Source organism: Amblyomma mixtum, chromosome 2 (genome assembly GCF_055824585.1).
Source record: "Amblyomma mixtum isolate Tamu chromosome 2, ASM5582458v1, whole genome shotgun sequence".
NCBI lineage: Eukaryota > Metazoa > Arthropoda > Arachnida > Ixodida > Ixodidae > Amblyomma > Amblyomma mixtum.
Genome location: NC_143013.1, coordinates 189,323,191 through 189,342,969, shown reverse-complemented (window position 1 = coordinate 189,342,969; position 19,779 = coordinate 189,323,191). Strand labels below are relative to the sequence as shown.

The 19,779-nt window shown below is 48.3% G+C and overlaps 1 protein-coding gene across 3 annotated transcripts in view; it reads left to right on the top strand.

The window, feature by feature from the left end:
* Window positions 1-11,828, top strand: part of LOC149361856 (uncharacterized) — a 46,340-nt gene extending 34,512 nt beyond the window's left edge. For all 3 annotated transcript variants that reach the window (XM_089572848.1, XM_089572850.1, XM_089572851.1), the window contains exons 4-5: window positions 3,409-3,570; window positions 11,176-11,828. In XM_089572848.1, coding sequence (XP_089428974.1) covers window positions 3,409-3,570; window positions 11,176-11,418 — 405 coding nt within the window. In that variant the 3' untranslated portion in view covers window positions 11,419-11,828. The remainder of the gene's footprint in view (window positions 1-3,408; window positions 3,571-11,175) is intronic.
* Window positions 11,829-19,779: the final 7,951 nt, after the last annotated feature.

Sequence of the window (19,779 nt, the reverse complement as noted above, 5' to 3'; positions counted from 1 at the left end):
GATCGTCCTTTCGACACGCTCCTCGTTCGAGGCTCTGGGCTCGGCGATTGAGAAAAGGTCTTCCATCGCACGAACATACTCTTGCAGCGACTCATCCGGAGCCTGAGTACGGAGCTCCAGCTCTCGCCGCATCCTACGCTCGTAGTCAGCGGGCAGGAATTCGCGCAGGAATGCTGCACGGAACTCCTCGAGAGTCGCTGCCCGGTGGCCGGAAAGCCGATGCCACCGAGCTGCCGTGTCAGTCAGCGCTGCGGGGATAATGTGTGCAAGCACCACCTGCTCAGTGAGACCCATAGTTCTCTGATAATGGGTGAGGGACTCAAGGAAATCCCGGGCACTGAGTAGGTCATCATACCCGCGGTATGTTGGCATGGGCAACTTGACCGCGGGGTGAGACAACTTCGGCGTGGCCAAAAGCGTCCCAACAGCCCCTGACAGCGACTGGATCATCTGGGCAGCACTGGCTAGCAGCGCCTGCGCTCCGGCCTCAGTGGAGGCTTGGGCGGGCTGCACGAACGAGGGAGGCAAGGCTCCTAGTTCGATGAGCGGCGCGGTTTCCGCAGGGAACCGGGCCAGCGCCTCGCCGTTCCCAGAGCAGAATTGACTGCTCGCGGGGCACGGCTGCTGCTGTTCGAAACTGCCGGTTGCGGCAGCGTGACACGAACTGCTTTCGCACTGGGCGGAAAGCGTGCACAGCTGAGGCATGTGACCAGCGGATGCACCGCAGGGTGCTTCCGATACAGCTCCGATGGGAGCCGCGTGGTCGACATTTTGGGTTGTGTCGCCGTAAACCCCAATGGGGGCCGCGGCCAACCACGGTGTCTGGCTATTCGAAGGAACAGCAGCCAGCGGATCAAACGACGCTACAACTCCGTAGGGAGCCGACATGTAGCTGCCGAGTGCCCCGCTGGGGGTAGGCATGGTGCGCAAGCGTGATCGGCAAGGCGACCTGCTCGGCTAATATGTCATCAAAGGCGTAAGCGCCAATGACTTAGCACGTTGGGCGCCAGTTGTGGGTTCCTAAGTGGACACAGGCCACCACCCACCGCGGGTTCGAGCTTCGCGCGAGCCAAGGGCCCCGATCAGCCGTCACCACACACACACTGGGACACCGATGCGGTGCACTCAACCTCCGCTGGGAGGAGAGCGATTCGCCGCAAAGAAATAGGCCTCCAAGTTCACAAAGGAGACGTTTATTCACGTCGTCCTCTAGCAGATACACAAACACTCAATAGTCACCCCGTCCCGGGGGCGCGCGAGGAGCAAGGCTCCGCTGCGCGCACGAAGCGACTCGAGCAATGTGCGCCGCTAGCACGCCGCTGCAGGAGAATGTCCCCGCGGCAGTGCTGTGATCTCTCTCTCGTGTCGACCGTTGGGCCGGTTGCGAGAGAGAGTGGGCATTCAACGCAAGGTACGCCTGTCTGAGGTCGCTGGACCCCGCTGGACAGGCTCGAGCCGCTGCAGGTCAGAGGACACGTGCGGGCGAGCTCGAGTAAGCACTGGTCCGAGCGGCAAAGCCGGCACGGACAAACAGTAACGTACGCACCTTACGCTGTCTCGGAGGGATCTCTCTCTCGCTGGGCCCCGCTCGGACGGTCGCGGGATCCGCGGCCGCCAAAACGGGTCCCGGATTCCCGCCAAAAGGTGCCAATGGCAAAGGCCCTTGGGGAGCCGGGGCGGAGCTGTGGCTAAATGACAGTGATTAGTCACCCAGCCGCCTCTCCACCGCCCGAGGCGGGAGCAAGGGAAAGAGGAGAAACAACGCGGGCGGCCGGCACAGCCGCGCAAAGGCGACGGCGGAAAGCCAGATTCCCACAGCGCACAGAATATGTAAAAGTGGGAGTGCATGTGTTAGCACCCCGTCGATCATGATGTGTAAAAAAGAATGTCAGTTTTTAGATATGGCATAGTTCTGCGGATTCACCTCTTCTTGTTTTGTCGTATTCGAGTCTCTTCGCACGTGCCTTAAACTGTGTTCCCCCCTATCTGTCTTGACCCCCCCCCTTGTGGTTGATATATGTGCGGCGGTTTATGAAGACAGTAAAGTGTTGCAAGTTAGCGCCTGTCCTGTCGTTTTTCCTCCTTCTTTGTGTCGTCTTGTTGCGCTTTTATTCTTGCCAGCTAGGGTGTTTCATTCATCTCCATGCCATCATTTCCATTTTTATATTTCAGTACTACAGGCATGGCATCATCAATAGCAGGGAAGCGGTCAATGTCAACCAGTGACATGCATAATTAATCTGACGGCAACTCAAAGTTCAGCGTCAAACATTTAACATCAGCATTTAAACATCAACGCCACAGCCTATTGGAGCCACCACTGTCAGTCATTTGTTGCAAGAACGTGGGAATAGTGAGCAAAAGCAACACTTCTGTGATGCACGGGCACAGTCACTTCCCACTGCTTGTGGGCACATTTTAAAGAGACAGTGAGGAGAGCTCTATTAATATTTTTTTAAAAGCAAAATCCGATAGTTGGCATTTCATGGCTTTGTTGCCACTTGGCCGGCAGCGAAAGATGCATTTATTTCTAAGAAATTTGGATTCGAAGTTGAAAAAGTTTTTCCCGCCGCTCTGATTCAAACTTGGGATTCTCCTATGACGACACAGGACTAAGTGACGTGAAACATGACGTGCACATGACTTAACGCAGACTCCGTGATTTCTGGCAGCCAGCAGTGCGGCCTAGCAGCAGCCGAAAAGAAAGCTACCGCCGGCCGCACGTTGAAGGCATCTATCGGCTATTGCGGCCGTCGCTACCGTCGCTTCGTTTACGTTTGCACCGGCGTTTTGCCAGCATTATGATAGATCCCGCTCTCGAAGTCGTCAACGAAGTTCTCGCAAATAGACACGTTTAGCATACCGTGTACCTTGTTACCGTTAGCGAAATACCGGGAGCCCGCCTACCGCCGGTGGGCAGACGCTGATTGGTCCCGATGCTGCAGGCGTGTGCGTAGCTGCCGGGTACGTGGCGCCATCTGGCGACGTCAAGGAGATTTGCGCATGCATTGGCTGCGCCTCAGTGATTCATGGCTTCTCGTGTCCTAGTGTTGCTAAAACCATTGGTTCTATCAACACTGTTTTATCCTATGACGTGATGAAGCTTGTACTTGCGAGTTTGGCCTGTGGCGGCGATACCTGTACTTTGGTTCTTGCTCTTTTCTACGTTACAAGAGCTTTGCTGTCAGTATGAGTGGCGTTTTTGTAATCAGGAGCTGGTATTCTGTCGATACAAGCCAACTTCAATTTCTCCTCAGTGTCCCTTTAACAACTGACAGAGCACATTTTGGAGATCTTCTCTTGGTGAACTTCTCTTGTGGGATGTGCTGTGGGGTAGCCGTGAAAAGCATTTTGTGGGCTCTTTCTCTTGGGTCACCCCCTTGTGCCCCCCCCCTGTCTTCCCCACAGGTGCAGCTGTCCGGCCCAACCAGCTTTGCTCCCCTGGTGCAGAAGGCGCAGCAGATTGCCGTCGACAGCCGTGAATTCCACGTGTTGCTGCTGCTGACGGACGGACAGCTGAGCCCTGCGGGTGAGGCATCTTCCAGGAAGGCCATCGTGGCAGCTTCACAGGTATGCTGTTGGATTCTGCTGTTAGTACATTAAAACCTCTAGAATTCGATCTCAGTCAATTTGAAATCAGGGATAATTTGCAGAACTGCTGTGGTCCCATAATTTCATAATTTGTAAAGTAATTTTTGCTGGAGCTGGCACTGGCTCATCCGGTGTGGGGACCTAGGCCTGTGCATTCTGAGTTTTGTTGCGTTAGCAACACTACGCCAGGGTTCCGCCTCATCACGTAGCCGGTGGTCGATAGGCACAAATGGCCCTGAACAGCCGTTGCCTAGCAACCGTTTCAGCTGAGCTCCACCAGGTGGCATCGCCGTCATCTGCACCGCGTTCGTAGTCGTTGGCTCCCGCTAGATGCGCGCTTCGCCTCGGTGGAATCTTGTCGTTATGGAGAGCGCTAAAGAGAAGCAACGGCGACAAAACCAAGCTGTAAAGGGACAGCGTGCTCGAGAGACAGCAGAAGAACGTGCTGCACTACTCGAAAAACGTCGTAGCTAACGCAACTGACCAGGCTTAGCCAGATCTAAACCACGCCTAATTTTTCTTTACCGAAACCATCATAATCGGCCACACCTGATTGGTTGAAACGCCAGAAGAGGCAGCTCAAATGCAGCAGAAACTGTCAAAAAAACCGGACAGTGACGCCACACACGTAGCGTACGCTCCATGGCAGATGCTCAAGAACCTCAATTAGATAACAGCCAACATGGCTGCGCTCTCTTAACTGGAGCGTCTTGCTTTGTAGTGAAATTGTCAGTGTTACTGCGTTTTTCGGCCACGTCAGCTGGCTATAAATTGGTATGGGGTTTCGCTTTGTCTTGTCTTGCCTGTAACAAATTGGATGGAAGCTGTCTTATTTTTTTTGTCAGCGATTGGCAGGTACAGTGGCTACCATCTGTCACTGCAAAGCCACGCATAGTTCCGTACATCATTTTCTTTTTTAAGTACACCTCCGGTCTTTGCGATGCAGAAAAGTGTGTCTGAAATATTGTTTTTATTTATTGAAGACCACTGGGTGAATGAACCAGCTGTTGATCGCCTCTTCACTGTGGCATGTGATGCGCAACTAAAAATGTGGCTGAATTTTTCTTCTGCCGCGTTTCATTTGCCAGCAACGGTGCGACTTGCCGTTTGGCCGTGGCAACCGCAAATACCATGACATCCGGTGTGGTGCGTTCCACTGGGACCTAAAAGACGATGACTGCCTGCAACTCTCTGTATCACCAAGGATGTGTCGTGTTGCGTGCCGTACTCTGCGTGGAACAGTGAACACAAAGCGCTTCAATGCTGCTAACTCGTGTTGCGCACTTGGCTTTATCACCAGAAAAGACAAAACCTACAGTGGGGTGCTCCAACACTAGGGCACGTTTCGTTGCAGTGATGCATTGCCTGCTGGGCTTGGCACATTGACCACCACAATAGTACTCCGTTCACCCGGTGTTGCTAGGCCTAACGTGCTTCGCATCGAAGCTGTAGCAGAAGTGCTTTGAATCTAGTCTCAATTTATAATAAACTAGAACCTTGTTACCAGTTTGGCAACACGCAATAACCTCACATTAAGATGAACATGTAGTTGATTTCCACCCGGCCTTCATCAGTGAAGTGTGCAGAAAGGTAGGCAGGCTGAAGGCCACCTCACACCTACAGCTGCATGTTGCACCAGCGCCTCCTTCATACTTTCTGTGCCTGGGCGAACGCTCTCCTCAGGCCGTCGGGCGCTGGCTCCGCCGAGGCTCGCGGCTGCCGCAAGGAGGCGCTGTGTGAGTAGAATACGTCGCGCGCGGTGGGTGCCTCGATGCCCGCGCTCATCGAGGATACGAGAAGCTCGGCTACTGCTGATCGGCCGCGCGGAGTACGATTGTAAGGGATCGGTAGTGTTCGCGGGGGTCATTGGAACGCGGCTGGGGGCACTCAAAGCGGAGCGTCTCCTTTCTTGGAACGCGGCCGCTCGCGAACGCGCCGGGAAGTACGGGTGTCCACCCGCCCCGCGGAACCGATTCGCGCACGTTCTGGCACGAATGTGTATTTGTGTTTGTTTTTATTTTTATTTTGCGGTGGAGAGAACGTTCTACTCCGCACATGCTGGCACGACCGTGCGTTTGTTTTTCTGGAAAGGGTGTTACCCTACGGTAGTTGGAGGGCTGACCATGCTCTCGATTAGCCAATGATATGAAGAATGTAGAATGATTGGGTGCTATGGAATGTGGGCCGGGCCTTTAGGGCTTTAAAACTGCGCCCCGGAGCCGGAAGCGAGGTTCTGCGCTAAGGTGAGATGCTATGCATCTTCGGCTACGCCGAGTAGGGGCCTCCCCTAGTATTAGCCAGTTCCACCTTTTTGTTGTTTGTCCTTTTGCCTCTTAATATGTCTCTAGTGTGCCTAAACTTGTATATGCAATGTAAATAGCTGTAGTACATAAACTTCAAGTATTCGCCTTACCCCTGCGTCTCAACTCATCACGAGAGCGTCTCTGACGGGGCACCCCTGGTGCGAAGATCAAGCTTCAGTCTTCGAGTTGAAACCAACCGTCTCTGGTGGGGCACCTCTGGTGCAAGGAAGGAAGATAGAGAACCTGTGGGTCTTTACTACGATTCTTGTTTCTTTTTCAAGGATCAGGCTGGGTGCACTTCTGCCGTGTCATTTTCAGCTGCAGGGCCAACCATTACGTTCGTGAAGAACGTTTATTGGTGGTTAGTGCTTCACGATGTCAGCAACACGACGCAGCACATACACCAACATTTTCCGGATGCTCGCCAATTCGATGACAGTGCTGATCCGCGGCTTGAATGGCTTGAAGTCACTTTCCCTATGTGTTTAGAAGGGCTAAAAAAAGATCTGGGCATACCCGTGAATTTCTCACAGACGAAACCTATCAGGCAATTCTTATCACTACCTATTCTACAGTGACGTGTGTCAAATATCTGCAATAGGATCGCTGCTGAGTTTTCGGGTGGGGACGAAAAAGAACTCTTCAGTCAGCATGCAGACTGAAGAATTCTTTTTTGTCCCCACCCGAAAATTCAGCAGCGATCCTATTGAATCCTTGTTTGGTAGTTTGCGAATGTCATCCGGATGTAATGACATGTTGGATGTTCGGGCTGCATTGTCAGGTCTCGAAAAGCTACTGAAGACCGGGATCGCTGTGTCTAATTCAGCATTCAATATTGCCCACAAAGAATGTGCTTCGATGCCAAGACTCCTAACCGCTGACGTCCTTTCTTCTGCGCAACCAACTTCTACTTCAGCTCCAAAGCCTCCCCTGACGTCGACTGTGCAAGCAGCGCCGAAGCTGTCGACAGCAAGATTGGTGCTTCTGAGGCTTAGTACCACAATTTTTCCACAGCACTTGCCGTCGCTTCAGATTTCGGCTACCGCTTATGTGGGTGGTTACATTGCACGAGTTGTTGGCGAGCATATGGATTGCGAAAACTGCCTTACTTTGTGTTCGAAGCCGGTTAGCAACCAGCCACTCCTTCAGTTCACCCGCAGCCAAGACCGAGGTGGGCTGCTCTACCCGTCAGATCAACTTCTCTTCGTTCTCGACACATTAAGAGCTTTTGCTGACTGCGCCCTGCAGGACGATCAGACCTTAAAAAAGCCTATCACTACATTACTAGAGCACGCTGTCCCAGCCCTTTGTGCTTCGAAGTTGCTGAAGTGCAAGAGCGATGGCAGCAACGAGCTCATGAACCTTATATCGGTTCATTTCCTAAGGCCGCTTCTCTGCAACTACGCATTCAATGTCAGTGACAAGCACGACGTAGTTAAACATTTCACAAAAAAGCCCCTTTCGCGAAAGTACGCGAGGCTCTGAGGATGGGGTACGTTTTACTGCCGTGTAGAAGTTAGCCTCGACAATAAGTACTTTTTTTTTCGAGTTTGAGTAAGTGTTGGCTCACAACGCACTGATATTGAATATATGAACCTCTATATCTGCGCAGCGTTATGTGCAGGCAGATGATGCAGCGTCCCACCTTACAAAGCTGGTGGCACTGACAGCAGGGCGCATTTTTCGCCCGTACCACACACGCTCAAGTTTAGCGTCAACGATGCGACTCGAGACACCATGCAGTCTTGCAGGAAGTGCGCGGCAGATCAAATGATGAAACCACATGACAAAGCTGCACATTTTCTGGCGCCAACTCTGGCTTCGGTGGTGACAATGGTAACTCTCAAAAACTTTACGAATGAAACGTGGGATCAGGTCCCGCTTTGGAAGCAGTATAGCGCCTTTACGTGCTACTCACATGAGTAAACAACAGCACGCGACGGAGTTCTTTCAGAGCCCAAGCTTTCAGTATTAGCTGCTGCCAAGCACTGCTTTCAAATAGAGACCCTCAGACAAGCGAACTTTAAGGTGACAGAATAATTGCGTGGATTTAAGCAGGCGCGTGCTGTCATATCAGCGCAGCAGATGGCGCGCGAGAGCATTCCACAGCAGTAGCCGCGAAAGACATGACTAAAATGGTCCGGTTACCCTTAGCGACAAGTGCTTCTGAGCTCCCTTTTAAAAAAAGTTTTGATTGTACTTGAAACAACATGAATGCAGCCGAAAACTCAACGACAGAACAGCGACAGAACAACTGCGAACGGTCTGCGTTTCTATGAGCGACAGAGCAACGGCGCGGCAGTAATCCTACTCCGGTGGCGGCGCGTGGCGGCGAAAGGCCGTACTAGCCCCGACGGCGGGCTGCCATTGTTCGCCTCTCCTTCTCCCAGGCACAGAAAGTATAGAGGAGGCGCTGGTTGCACGCATGGAGCGCCGCTTCGAACCTTGCTGCCAGTTGTGCCCCGGATCTTCAGAAGACCTTAACAACCTAGACTCGCATTACATTTACCACTACACTGATCTTGCAAGCTGTTTTACTTTACGTGGTAAATTCACACCAGTCGTCGGGTGTGTTGCATCATCCATGCGCTCAATGATTTATGCATTTGAAAGATTCGCCAGGGCTGCGCTTATTCATCATAAAAATTTGTGTCACAGCATAAGAAGGGGATGCGTAATCGGGGCTCCGCTGTAGTCCTAAAAATTTTGCGGAAAAATGGCGGTGCCATGTAAGGGCCGCAGCTCATCAATACCGAAAAAAAAAGCACAGCCCTTACACGAGTACACACAGTATTTACAGGGCAAACTTGCACACATACACATGAGGATAGAAACATGCTAGTGATGATAAAAGTATAGCTGTAGACATAGTTAGTATAGAGGGAATGCTGCTGCCAATGAACAGCTGCTATTTGGATATCTTTGTCTAAACAGAACCTTTTGTCCTGTCTTGGCAGCTCAGAATCATGTGCAATAAAAATGTCCGAGTTAGTCTGTTTTTTTTTCTGATTAATATGTTCTCTCATATAGGCTACTTTCCTAGTAAATATGCTTGTAATTTTGTCAAACTCTGTCGAACACAGTTAGTGATGAAGGTTTGCTAACATATGGGCCACTTGAGCGTGGGGGCTTGTGAATTGAGCAGAAATGTTGCTCCAGTCAGCTGCGACAGGTTCTTTTGTGCACTGCCTAAGTGTGATGGTGTGAAGTACTGAAAAATGATGTATGCAATGACAAAATGAATTTGGCTACTTTTGCTGTTGCCGTCCCCGAATGGCATACATTGCGAAGTTCCTTTTATGCTAAGGACGGTGCAATTGTGGATAGATGTATACAGGCACAAGAAAGGCTCTTCAGATGTTGCATCAGTTGGTATTGACTGGCTTTTCAGTAAGACTGTCTTTGAGCTACATTCTTGAGTCACATTTCACGGTAATAAACTTTTATCCCGCATTTTTTTAAAAATGTATCAGCTATGTTCTTCTCAACATGTTCACCTGCAGTGTAGCTATAATGGCGTTTCAAGAAGAGTGGTACTGAATCTCTGCAGATTGCACTGCACGTAAACAGTGTTACTATCTCTCTGCTGAACTGCAGGAAATAACGATGGCAGATTAAAGGTGCACTGAAGAGGAATCTGAACTTGTCTTTTTGCTGCGGGAGCTCGATCTACACGTTCCGAGCTTTCTTAGAAACTGCGATTTACTGCCCTGTGTGGCCGATTTCCCCAATTAAATCGAATTAACGTCCGGCTCCCGCCTTTTTTTTTTTAATTCTGCCTCGTACGGTGGGCGGAGTCGACCAACGTGTGGAGTGCCCTTCCCCCAGTCCCGTGGCGGCTTGCCGCTCTGCCATCAGCGGAGTAATACGTAGTAGTCTGTAGTAGCAAATAGTCCGCGCGCATTTTTATTTCTTCAGGCTTATTTTGCGGCTATATTATCTGCGAATGAAACTATTTATTCATGGAAACCTAAAAAACAAAATAAAGCAAAAGCAAAGCCTCCACGGGACTGGGTGAAAGGCGCTCCACGCGTTAGTCGACTCCGCCCACCGTACGAGGCAGAATTCAAAAATAAAGGCGGGAGCCGGACGTTAATTCGTTTTAATTGGGGAAATCGGCCACACAGGGCAATAAGTCACTGTTTCTAAGAATGCTAGGAACGCGTGGATCGAGTTCCCGCGGCATAAAGACATGTTCAGAATCCTCTTCAGTGCACCTTTAAGAACGCACTGTAGTCCTTGTAACGTGTCCTTGAACCCCTGCAATGTCTGCTGAGTGAAGAGAAATGTTTTATGAGGAAATGAAAGGCGTATTCATTGTACAGCAGCCTCGATAGACACCCAAAGCACACCCTGGAGACAAACTACGAAGCCTATGCCAAGTAAGCTGGCATTGTGACACTTTAAGTGAAGGTGAGGTTGCAGGCTGCCATTGATTTTAATGCTTGCTTGTACGCATACTCCATCGCATGAATTGCATTGATTGTTTGTGAACTTTTTCCTCTAAGGTCGCTGTTTTTTCACTGGGAACCCTTTCGTTCTAAGCAGGAGTTGTCGACAGAAATGTCACGCCTTTCAGTTGGTCGAAACGGCCGTGACGTCACAGTGCGCAAATTTAAAACAGGGCCAATTGTACTTTGGCTAGAGACCATGCAACCACTTAAAGGAATCATATAGTGGTGCTCCATGTAAGTGGGAATGAGTTTAGTTAATTGCTTAATCACCAATTAGCCTAATTAATCTTTCTAATCAGGCCAGATAAATAAATAAAACCGAGTAGGAAATTGGTCGAGTTCAGGAATCGAACCCCAATCTCCGGAGTGCGAGACAAACATGCTAACCACTCCGCCATGCCAGCAGGATGGTTTGGAATGAATAAAGGCGTGTCTAGTGAATAAGGTGTCTTTGTTTCAAGGAGGTTCAGGTGTCCGCTGAGACATGCGAGACAGATACAGTTCCTATCGTCGAAAACTAATTTACCGACGAGCAAACGGGTGATGGTGTTGTGTGGACTCCCTGGCAGTGTTGCAAGACGCTGCCGCTTTCCACTCTTAGAGGTGAAGCTCAACATCTTAACCACACATCAGTGACACAAGCAGCAACACCGCACTTTAGGCTTTCGCCTCACCGCACTTAAGTCAACAAAGTGCCCCCCTGAATTTTTCTTCTTTTTGTTTTGCTTGGAACAAGAGGAAATCCCAACTGGCAGCAGCATGCTGTCATTGGCTAGTCCCCAGTGCATTGCTTCCGCCGATGAAGTGGTGTCGTCTGTTCCCCCTAGGTGGCGCCGCTGTCCCTGGTGGTGGTGGCATTGGGAGACGGCCCCTGTCCGGCCCTGGTGTGCTGGGACGACGGCCTGCCCGAGCGGCGCTTCGACAACCTGCAGCTCGTGCGGCACGCAGAGGTGACGCGCGGCTGCCGACACCCCGACGCTGCGCTCGCTTTGCACGCGCTCATGGAGGTGCCCGACCAGTACCGCGCAGCTGTGCAGCTGGGCCTGCTCAAGGGTGGCATGTCGCCATGACCGTTTATAAGGACGCTGAAAGGAAGCGACGGCAGCAATTTTCGCACCTTGGACTTGCGCACATCCGGACCTGCTCCGAGGTCACCGCGTGCAGGGGCTCTTGCAACAGCAGTGCGTCTTCTATGGCTGCTTGGGTTGAGAAATTTGAGCTCGTGGCATTCAGCGGCGAACAGATTTGCCTGCCGAACATCTCACTAACTATGCAAGACTCGATGAGTGCACATCTGTAGCGCATTAGCATTTGTAGACGAGCTAGTTACTGCCTGTTCATTCTAGCAAGGAGTCGGAAAGATGGAATGAGAGAAGAAAAAAAATGGGACGCAGTGTTGTTCAGTTCAGCACTACGTCCTGTCATGTTGTTTTCCTGTTTAATTTTCACTCTGTTAGAACAAAGCAGTTGCGTGCAAGAACGAAGATCTCTTCTTCTTGACCAAGCCTTGAATGTTGTTCAGGTCGAAATGCTGCATTTTGGGTACCTTTTCTTTTGGCTTTGATCACTGCCTTTGCAGCCCAAATGCGGAGCTGCTAGGCGTGCCTGCGCCAGCATTTTTCATTTTCGTGAATTTTGGTTGTAGACCGCAAGGGCAGGCTTGCATTGATAGGTGCCTAGACGGCGCGTGTTTGCATTGTTTTTGGCATTTCTCCTGGTCACTGCGGGGATGGTAGTGCGTGTGACTTTTCCCTTCTGGCCTGCCAGCATTTGCTGGCCACATCTCTACCTGTGCTGCTGCATTTGCGAGAATTCCACGGCAGGTGTCGGCATTTTTGAAATGTCGCACAAGTGCAGGTCGCACATTTGTGTTGGTGGTCTTGTATGATTGGGAAACAGTTTTCTGTGGCCTCTCAGCACAGTGGAGGAGGACGTTTTCTTTTGGACAGCATATATCTAGGGTTGTTCGTTTTCGGGTAAAACCCGATTTTACCCGATTTTTGCGCCCCGAACGTGTTCCTAAAATATCGGGTAAAACCCGATTTTTCCCGATTTCTAAAACAATTATGCCCACGGAATTGCTGTGCCTCCAATTGGCGCGCAGGCGAGAGGTGGCCAAGGCGGCCGACAGACAATCTTTGACTGCAGGCCCCGTGGCGCCAGAGTTTTGCGCCAAAATCTCAACAAAATGGGACTGCACTTTGAAACGGAACGTCTCAGACAAAAAAGAAAACGAGTTGACAATGTGGAAACTGGGAGCCGTACTCGATCCGTCCCAGAAGCGGCTGCTGAGTGAGTCGTTTGATGATTACCGACCTCTCTTTATTTCCGTGATGGACGATGTAGGCTCGATTCGCGAGGAGTTTAACCACTACTTGCTGGAAGCAAGCCCCACAAATGAAGGTGTTGAAGTGATGGACTATTGGAACGACGCAACTGTGCGTTACCCAAGGCTAGCAAATGCAGCGTTGTCATTGTTGTGCCTAGCTAGTGGCAGCTGTGACGTTGAGCGAACATTCTCTCAGCTAAGGTACCTGCAGAGACCGGACAGGTCTCGGATGGGAACCGAGATGTTGCGCATGCAGATGATTACGTATGTTAATAAGGACGTGTAGAACGTCGATGACCAGACCTCGTGAATAAAATGCTTCTTTTCTCAAAACTGACCGTTGCCTCTCACTGCGAGTAACAATTAATTAACACAGAAACGCCAAATTTTGCAATACTTTCTTGAAAGCAGCCCAAAATATAGCCCTAATTGTTACACACCGGTTAGAGCAAATCGAATAAATTATTAGTTTGCCAATTTAACCCGATAAAACCCGAATTTCGGAGTTTTCCCATGAAAAACCCGATTTCTCCCCTATTATCAAGCCTAAAGAAAACGTCCGATTTTTACCCCCCGAATTTGAAAAAATATAAAACCCGAAAACGAATAACCCTACATATATCTCTTGGCTAAATGCCGCGCTGTGTATATATCTGGAATTTTCTATTGGTTTGCTCGAAAGTCTCTTTGGATAGATACACTGGGTGTAGCAAATGAGGTGCGGTAGTAGCGAAAGCATCATTCGCGTCCATGTGTCCACTGTAGAATCATTCATTGTTTGTAGGGAATTACTCCCTTTTTTCTTCTTGGAAATTGGTTTACGGGGATCATTGTCAATTGCACGTTAGCAGCAATAGTAATTCCGCGTACCAATTTGTTGCTGCGTCCAGTTTTGCGGCTGTGGCCGGTAGGGACTCGCTCCAAGCAAGATCACCGACAATGGTTTAACCCATAATGCACACCGCAAGCTTTTTATAACTGTCAGTTCTTCGCACAGTGTGGGGATTCTGGGGAAGGTTAAAGGGATGCCACATTGTGTCTGAAAAAACAGTGCCAAGGCAAGTTTTGCAAAAATGCACCTTCGATGTGGATTCAGCAGTTTTTGATTTTGGTATATCTTGGGGGCAACTAATGTAAATGTTGTGTGACACACAACACACATGCACACACAGCGCTCATGCATATACACTAGTGGCCCTAGCAGCTGGGATGGGTTAGTGTGCTCTACACTTTTGTTTTATGTAGCTGAGTTGTGCAGCTTGAGAAGTCCACACATTAACGCAGCACACTTATGGTCAAATGTTTAGGGGAATCCCCCAAGGTGGAGTAATTTTGTAATAAGGGAGTAATTACTCATTGGCATCCACCCGAGCGCAGCCATACGGCTACAAAGGAAAGCTATACAGCTTTCTCAGAAACTTCGTAGTTTAAGAAAAATTCGTCCTGGTCCGGGGTTCGAACCCCGGACCAGTTCTGAGAAAGCTGTATAGCTTTCCTTTGTAGCCGTGTGGCTGCGCTCGGGTGGATGCCAATGAGTAATTACTCCCTTATTACAGCGCACTTATCACGTGTAATGTTTACGGTTGAAAGGCTACCTGCATTCTTGGATCTGTGCCCTCTGAACGTTGGGAAAGGAAGCTTAGATGAACAGGGAACTGGCATTCTTAGCATGCATTCGTCTTCTTAAAATTTTTGTGGTACATACATAAATTGAATGAAATGGCTGGAGCACCAGAATGGTGCTCAGAACTTGAGTTTGCTTGGAAAAGCACAATCCTTTTTCACAAACCTGATGAATCTTTCTGATATGACAAAGATAAGCCAGTGGTGGAAAAGTGTAGTGGTGCAATGTGGTTCCAATGTGGTTGACACCCAGTTCTTGCATGGGTCCCATTGTCCAAGAGCTGCACGTCATATCTGTTGATGTCCTGGCTTCACTTTCTGGCGACTGGCAAGCATGGACAAAACAGGAAACACGAGTTGTCCTGCCTGGCAAAAAGTGCTGTTGTCTGATGCACTTGTACGTCTTGAAGTAAACTCCATGACCTTTGGAAAGGGACCTTGTCCAAGTGAAGGACCTTTGCTGGAAACTGCTGAAGAATCCGTAGCTCCTTGATGTCGCCATCTAAGTGTCAGAAGGTGTCGTTGGACCATTTTGGCGGTCTTAGTGTCCTCAGTGGGGTGTTCGTTACCGACGTAGCTGTGGATTCTCCTCAGCAGTGTATCTCTTATTTGTTCTCCTACCATCACCTGCAGGGTTGGTAAAAGTTGGTACAGCACTGCTGTCTCCTCTTGAAAATCGACAACACTGCTGGGCTGTGACATCGACATGAGGAACAAGTCCTCAGCTGCAAATTGTGAGGCCTCTCTGACCGTTCGAGAAAATGACTTTGTGTGTTTGCTGGCATGTTAGCTTTATTGCTGTAGTGTTCAGTGGTGCAGTGAAAACCTTTCCATCGAAGAACGCAAATTCTTACTGTGCTCGATGCCTGCTGGGTGGAAAAGCTTGCCAGCAGAGCGTAATTCTCTTTTAGCATCGGAGTTTGTCGAAAGGCCACTCATCTTCAGCTAGGCATTCCTTTTGTTGGACTGCATAGTTCTTTTCTGCAGCAGTTAAAGTCTGGCTGATGAAGGATACAGGACATCTTTGTCTTTTCGAAGTGAAGTAGCTGCAGTTCCAATCCTGCTGGCGTTGATCACAATGATGAAAGGGCGTTTAATTAATTAAAGAGAAGGTACTCTGCAGCATACAAGAACTGCATGGCTTTCCTCGGCGATGTGCTGGTCTGCTCTGGATCCCCGGAAGAGTGCGGTGAACATCTCCAAGAGTTACCAGAGCAGATACAAGGGGATGCATAATGTGCAGCTCTTGGGTGTAAACTGAAAAGAACCAAAGACAGCCCACCATGTCAAGTCAGAAGTTAACTTGAAACAACTTTTAACTTGACTCTTAAAAGAGGTCACAACGGCTGACATCAACGTTGATGGTAAAGTTCCCCATGAGAAAGCTGTGGGCACCCCTATGTGTTTGGATCGCACAAATTTCAGGCCTTACAAATCATCATCATTATCATCATTTATTTTACCCTTAAAGGCCTCTGTTGAGGCATTACATAAGGGGGGAGGGACAAAGCAAATGCAACTGAGAATAATACGTTAATACAACAAAACATAATGCAATACAATAAAATGGAAAACGATACATCACAATACAACGTTGGTCAATAATGAAGGGCGAAAGGCTGAATTAGGCGGCAACAACAACAACAAGAAAAAGAATAAGTGTAACTGGGTGAAGTTTGAGACAAATGGGCAATATCTTTTATTCAGTACAGTGATTAATTAATGCCTGTCGAAATTCAGTAGCGTCGCGCTCGTTAACAATGTAGTCGGGTAGCAGGTTCCAATTTTCTATTGCAGTTGGAAGAAAAGATTTATTAAATGCCAAGGTCGATCCATGTATACGTTGAATGCTGAGGAGGTTAAACAGGCGGCGCGATGTTCTGATGGGAGCTAGTAATAATGTGTCACGAAGATCAGGAATGACCTTCACCACCCCATATCAGGCTTCTACATTACTATTACCACAGTTTCTTACGCAACTTTTCTTCACAGCCAAGCCATTAAAGTCACTTCTATGTAAAAAGACACTAAGTAGCTGGTGCTAAACCAGGAAGCTGCCTTCAAAACCAGCTTTCTGTAATAGCAGTTCTCAGTATTGCCAGGTGCTCCGCAAAAACTTTTTTTTTTCTTAATATTGATGTTAAGCATTTGGAAAGTGGCTGTGGTCCCAGCCAGACCAAACGGCACCTGCTTAAACTGAAACACTCTTGGGCAGCACAGGAAGGCAGTGTTGGGTATGTCCTCTACGTGCTCTGATGTGACAGGAATCTGAAAGAAGTCATGTGATGAATCAACACTTTCGAGACTGTGCTCTGTCGATTTGGGCAAGCAGCCAGTCTGCTCTCGGCATTGAGTACACTGACACATGAAGCGGCATTCGGATCTCTATAGTAGTCAATTATAAGGCAATGCCCACCTGATTTCTTCAAGGCTAAAACTGGTGCACTTGCCCAAGGGCTCATACTGCATTCTGAGAGTTCGTCACTAGGCATCTCTTGGAGGGATTTATCCGTGATCTCTCTTTTCTTTATGTGCACTGGGCATAGTTTGCTGTGTTTGTTGGTGTGCCATCACCTGTTAAAGTCTCGTTTTGGCAAGGGTGGTTAGTCCGGGCATTGCTGTGAAGGTGTACTCATGTAACCCAATCAACACGTGTCTGTCCAAGTCATCTGCATGACTGCTCACCAGCTCTCAGTAACCTGCTGTAGTGCCTACGCTACTTACGCTAACTGTTTTAGGCTGGTAACCACCTCTTGGAAAAAATTATCGGGGAGACTTAAGCCCTGCCTTGAGGGTATGACATGATAGAGTTAATGTGTAATTGCCCATGTATGCGGAATTGGTTATTCTCGACTCTACATTCTTAGATCCCGGGGAGTCTTCATACCACTCTTACTGGAGTGGTGCAGTGGTTAAGCAATGCGCTCTGCAAACAGCTCTCTGGCAGCTTTGTCTGCTTACTTGAGTTGGAAAAACGTGGTGATCAACTGATGCGAGATCCTGGACAACTTGGAGGTTTGTCTCGGAGGGGTGGCAGGTTAGCTGGGGCGGCGTCATGCCTTCTCTATCAGTGTTCCTTGTGTTTTTGCCACATTGTGTAGGCCCTGGAGGTACGCATTCAGTGCGAAGTCTCGAAACTGGGGGCACGTGAGTCTCCTCACCATGTTTTCATTGTTCAAGATTGGCTCTCCAGGTTGGCCGCAGTACTCTGCTATGACGTGAATGTAGTGCTGAAGGTTCTCTGCTGTTGCAGCTCTTGCTGTTGCTCTTGAAATGCCGTTCATTGCCCACGAATGGGACGTCATTCCATTTTATTTACGTACTTACTGTCAGGGCTGATCGGCTTCGAAACTGTTCCACAAACGTTGACCAGGTCCCGAATTTTCGAGCGAACCACAGCCATGACTTCGTACTGCCTTCCAAAGCTCCCGGGACCACTTGGTCACTGGTCTTCACTAACCACTTAAATGCCTCACAGTTCTTCCAGTTAGCTTAACAATTTTCTGGCATTTGGCTGTCCTTGTAACTGGAAAACTTGGCACCTCTGAGTACGCTGTACTGACCCTCCAAGGTACGGGCAGTGCTATTGCAATACACCGATCGCAGGCAGGCCTAACTGTGTTGCACTACTGGATGGGCTGGCATTCACTGAATCTCTGTCTGGGATCACTTCCTTGCAAGCATTAAGGGGGGATCAGGGGATCGAAGGCAACTTTTCTATTTTTCTACTTAGAGTGATGAAATGTGGCAGACTGGCTTAGAATAGCATCAAACAATCAGGTGTAAAGTTTCACAATGACAGCTTCAGTAGTTTCCCTTTTATCATTGTTTATATGTTGTCCCCATGTTGCTTGCTTGTGGAAAGCCTAGCGTGACAAAGAAACAAGCTACAGGCCTGTAAATGCTTTTAATATTTACTAAGAAGTGTGGTGCAAATCAAGACTCTCTTAATTTTTTTTTAAAGATTTCTCTGCTCTTTTTTTTAAAGGACACAATATGCACCTTCTTTTATGTTTGGAATGTATCATGCTTTAATTACCATGTAATAAAAACATGCAAGCCTAAATGGTAAATCTCAGAGTGTCTTGATGCAGACCACACAACAAAACTAACGGGGTAAAAAATCCATGCACCCATGGCTGTGCTACACTTTCCACGAGCAAGGTATTAAGCTCAAAACAAACTTTCGAGAAAACAAGCCTGAAAGTTCTAAGCTAGCACACACTGTCTGTGTATAGATGATGACAAATATATTTTTTTGGAGCACTAGAAGTTTATTTTTGGCTGAAATATTTCAGTACAACATAGAAACAGTGTTGGAGATGCCAAAAAGTATACTTTTCAAAAATCAACTTTTTTTGCAATTTTTGCGATTTGATCCCCACATCCCCCCTTAATCTGTCCGTTTGTAAAACCAGGACTTAAATTACGCTGGGAGCCACAGCCAAATCAATATGGCGCCTTGTACTTTTGGTTTGCCCTGTTGGTTGTGAGGTTTGGTTGTGATTTGTGATGTTTGGGACAAATCTGCGTTTGTCGAGGCCTAGAGATGAATCTCGTTTACTTAGCACGCTCGGAAACGCTAGAGGTACAGCGCAGTCATCCATGGCCGAAATGTGTACACCCATTCCCACTCACGTGGGAGTGCCATCTTGCAGCTGTTCTGCAACAGCTTCGTTTCTTTGTTTGTGGAAAGCTAGCTCGGAACTGCTACTCTCATCACCTGACAGCACTTCTGGTGACTCATACATAGTTGAGCAGAACATTTCCAGGCATTGTTTGCTTGAACCACAAATGGAGTTCTTGTCTCCAAAATGTGACAACAAAAAAGTGAATAGTATTTGACTCATGTACTTTGACATAGTTGTTCTCAGTAAAAGAAAGTGTAATATTATAACAGTTGAATTCAATAATTACAGTTAACTAAACGTTACCATTTGCACCTTTGGCTAATTAGAATGAATTTCGAAATTTTGGTTGGCCGAGTATATTTTCAGTGCTTTTTAGAGCTGCTTAATTCGTACCGGGGTTTTTCTTAGTCTGCTATGTACACAATTTTGTACGAAGTCCCGAACAGCTTTTTCTGAAAAATGAACTGCACCTAGAAGTGATCTCTTTGTTTCAGGTGAATTTCACAGCCATGAGGTGGTCTTTTATGCCATGTAGAAAACTCAGTAACTAGTGTTTCGCGAAACTGTGAGCCGGGCAGCACGTCGTCCACCGTTTTAATGGAGACAGATTTTGCTGCCAGCAATAACAGATTTCTTTTTTTCTTTTTTCACAAGTTAAGGCAGACTGTGAATTTTTGAATCAGAAATTGAAACCACGATGCATTGAGTGTCTACATAACAAGTCTTGGCATTTCGACGTTGCTGTTTCCATCAAATCTTACACTTCTTATGAAATATTGCACATCGCTGTGAAAAATTCCCAGCTGTTATATTATTCCGAATAACTTATAAATTATCTTTCTTGAGGC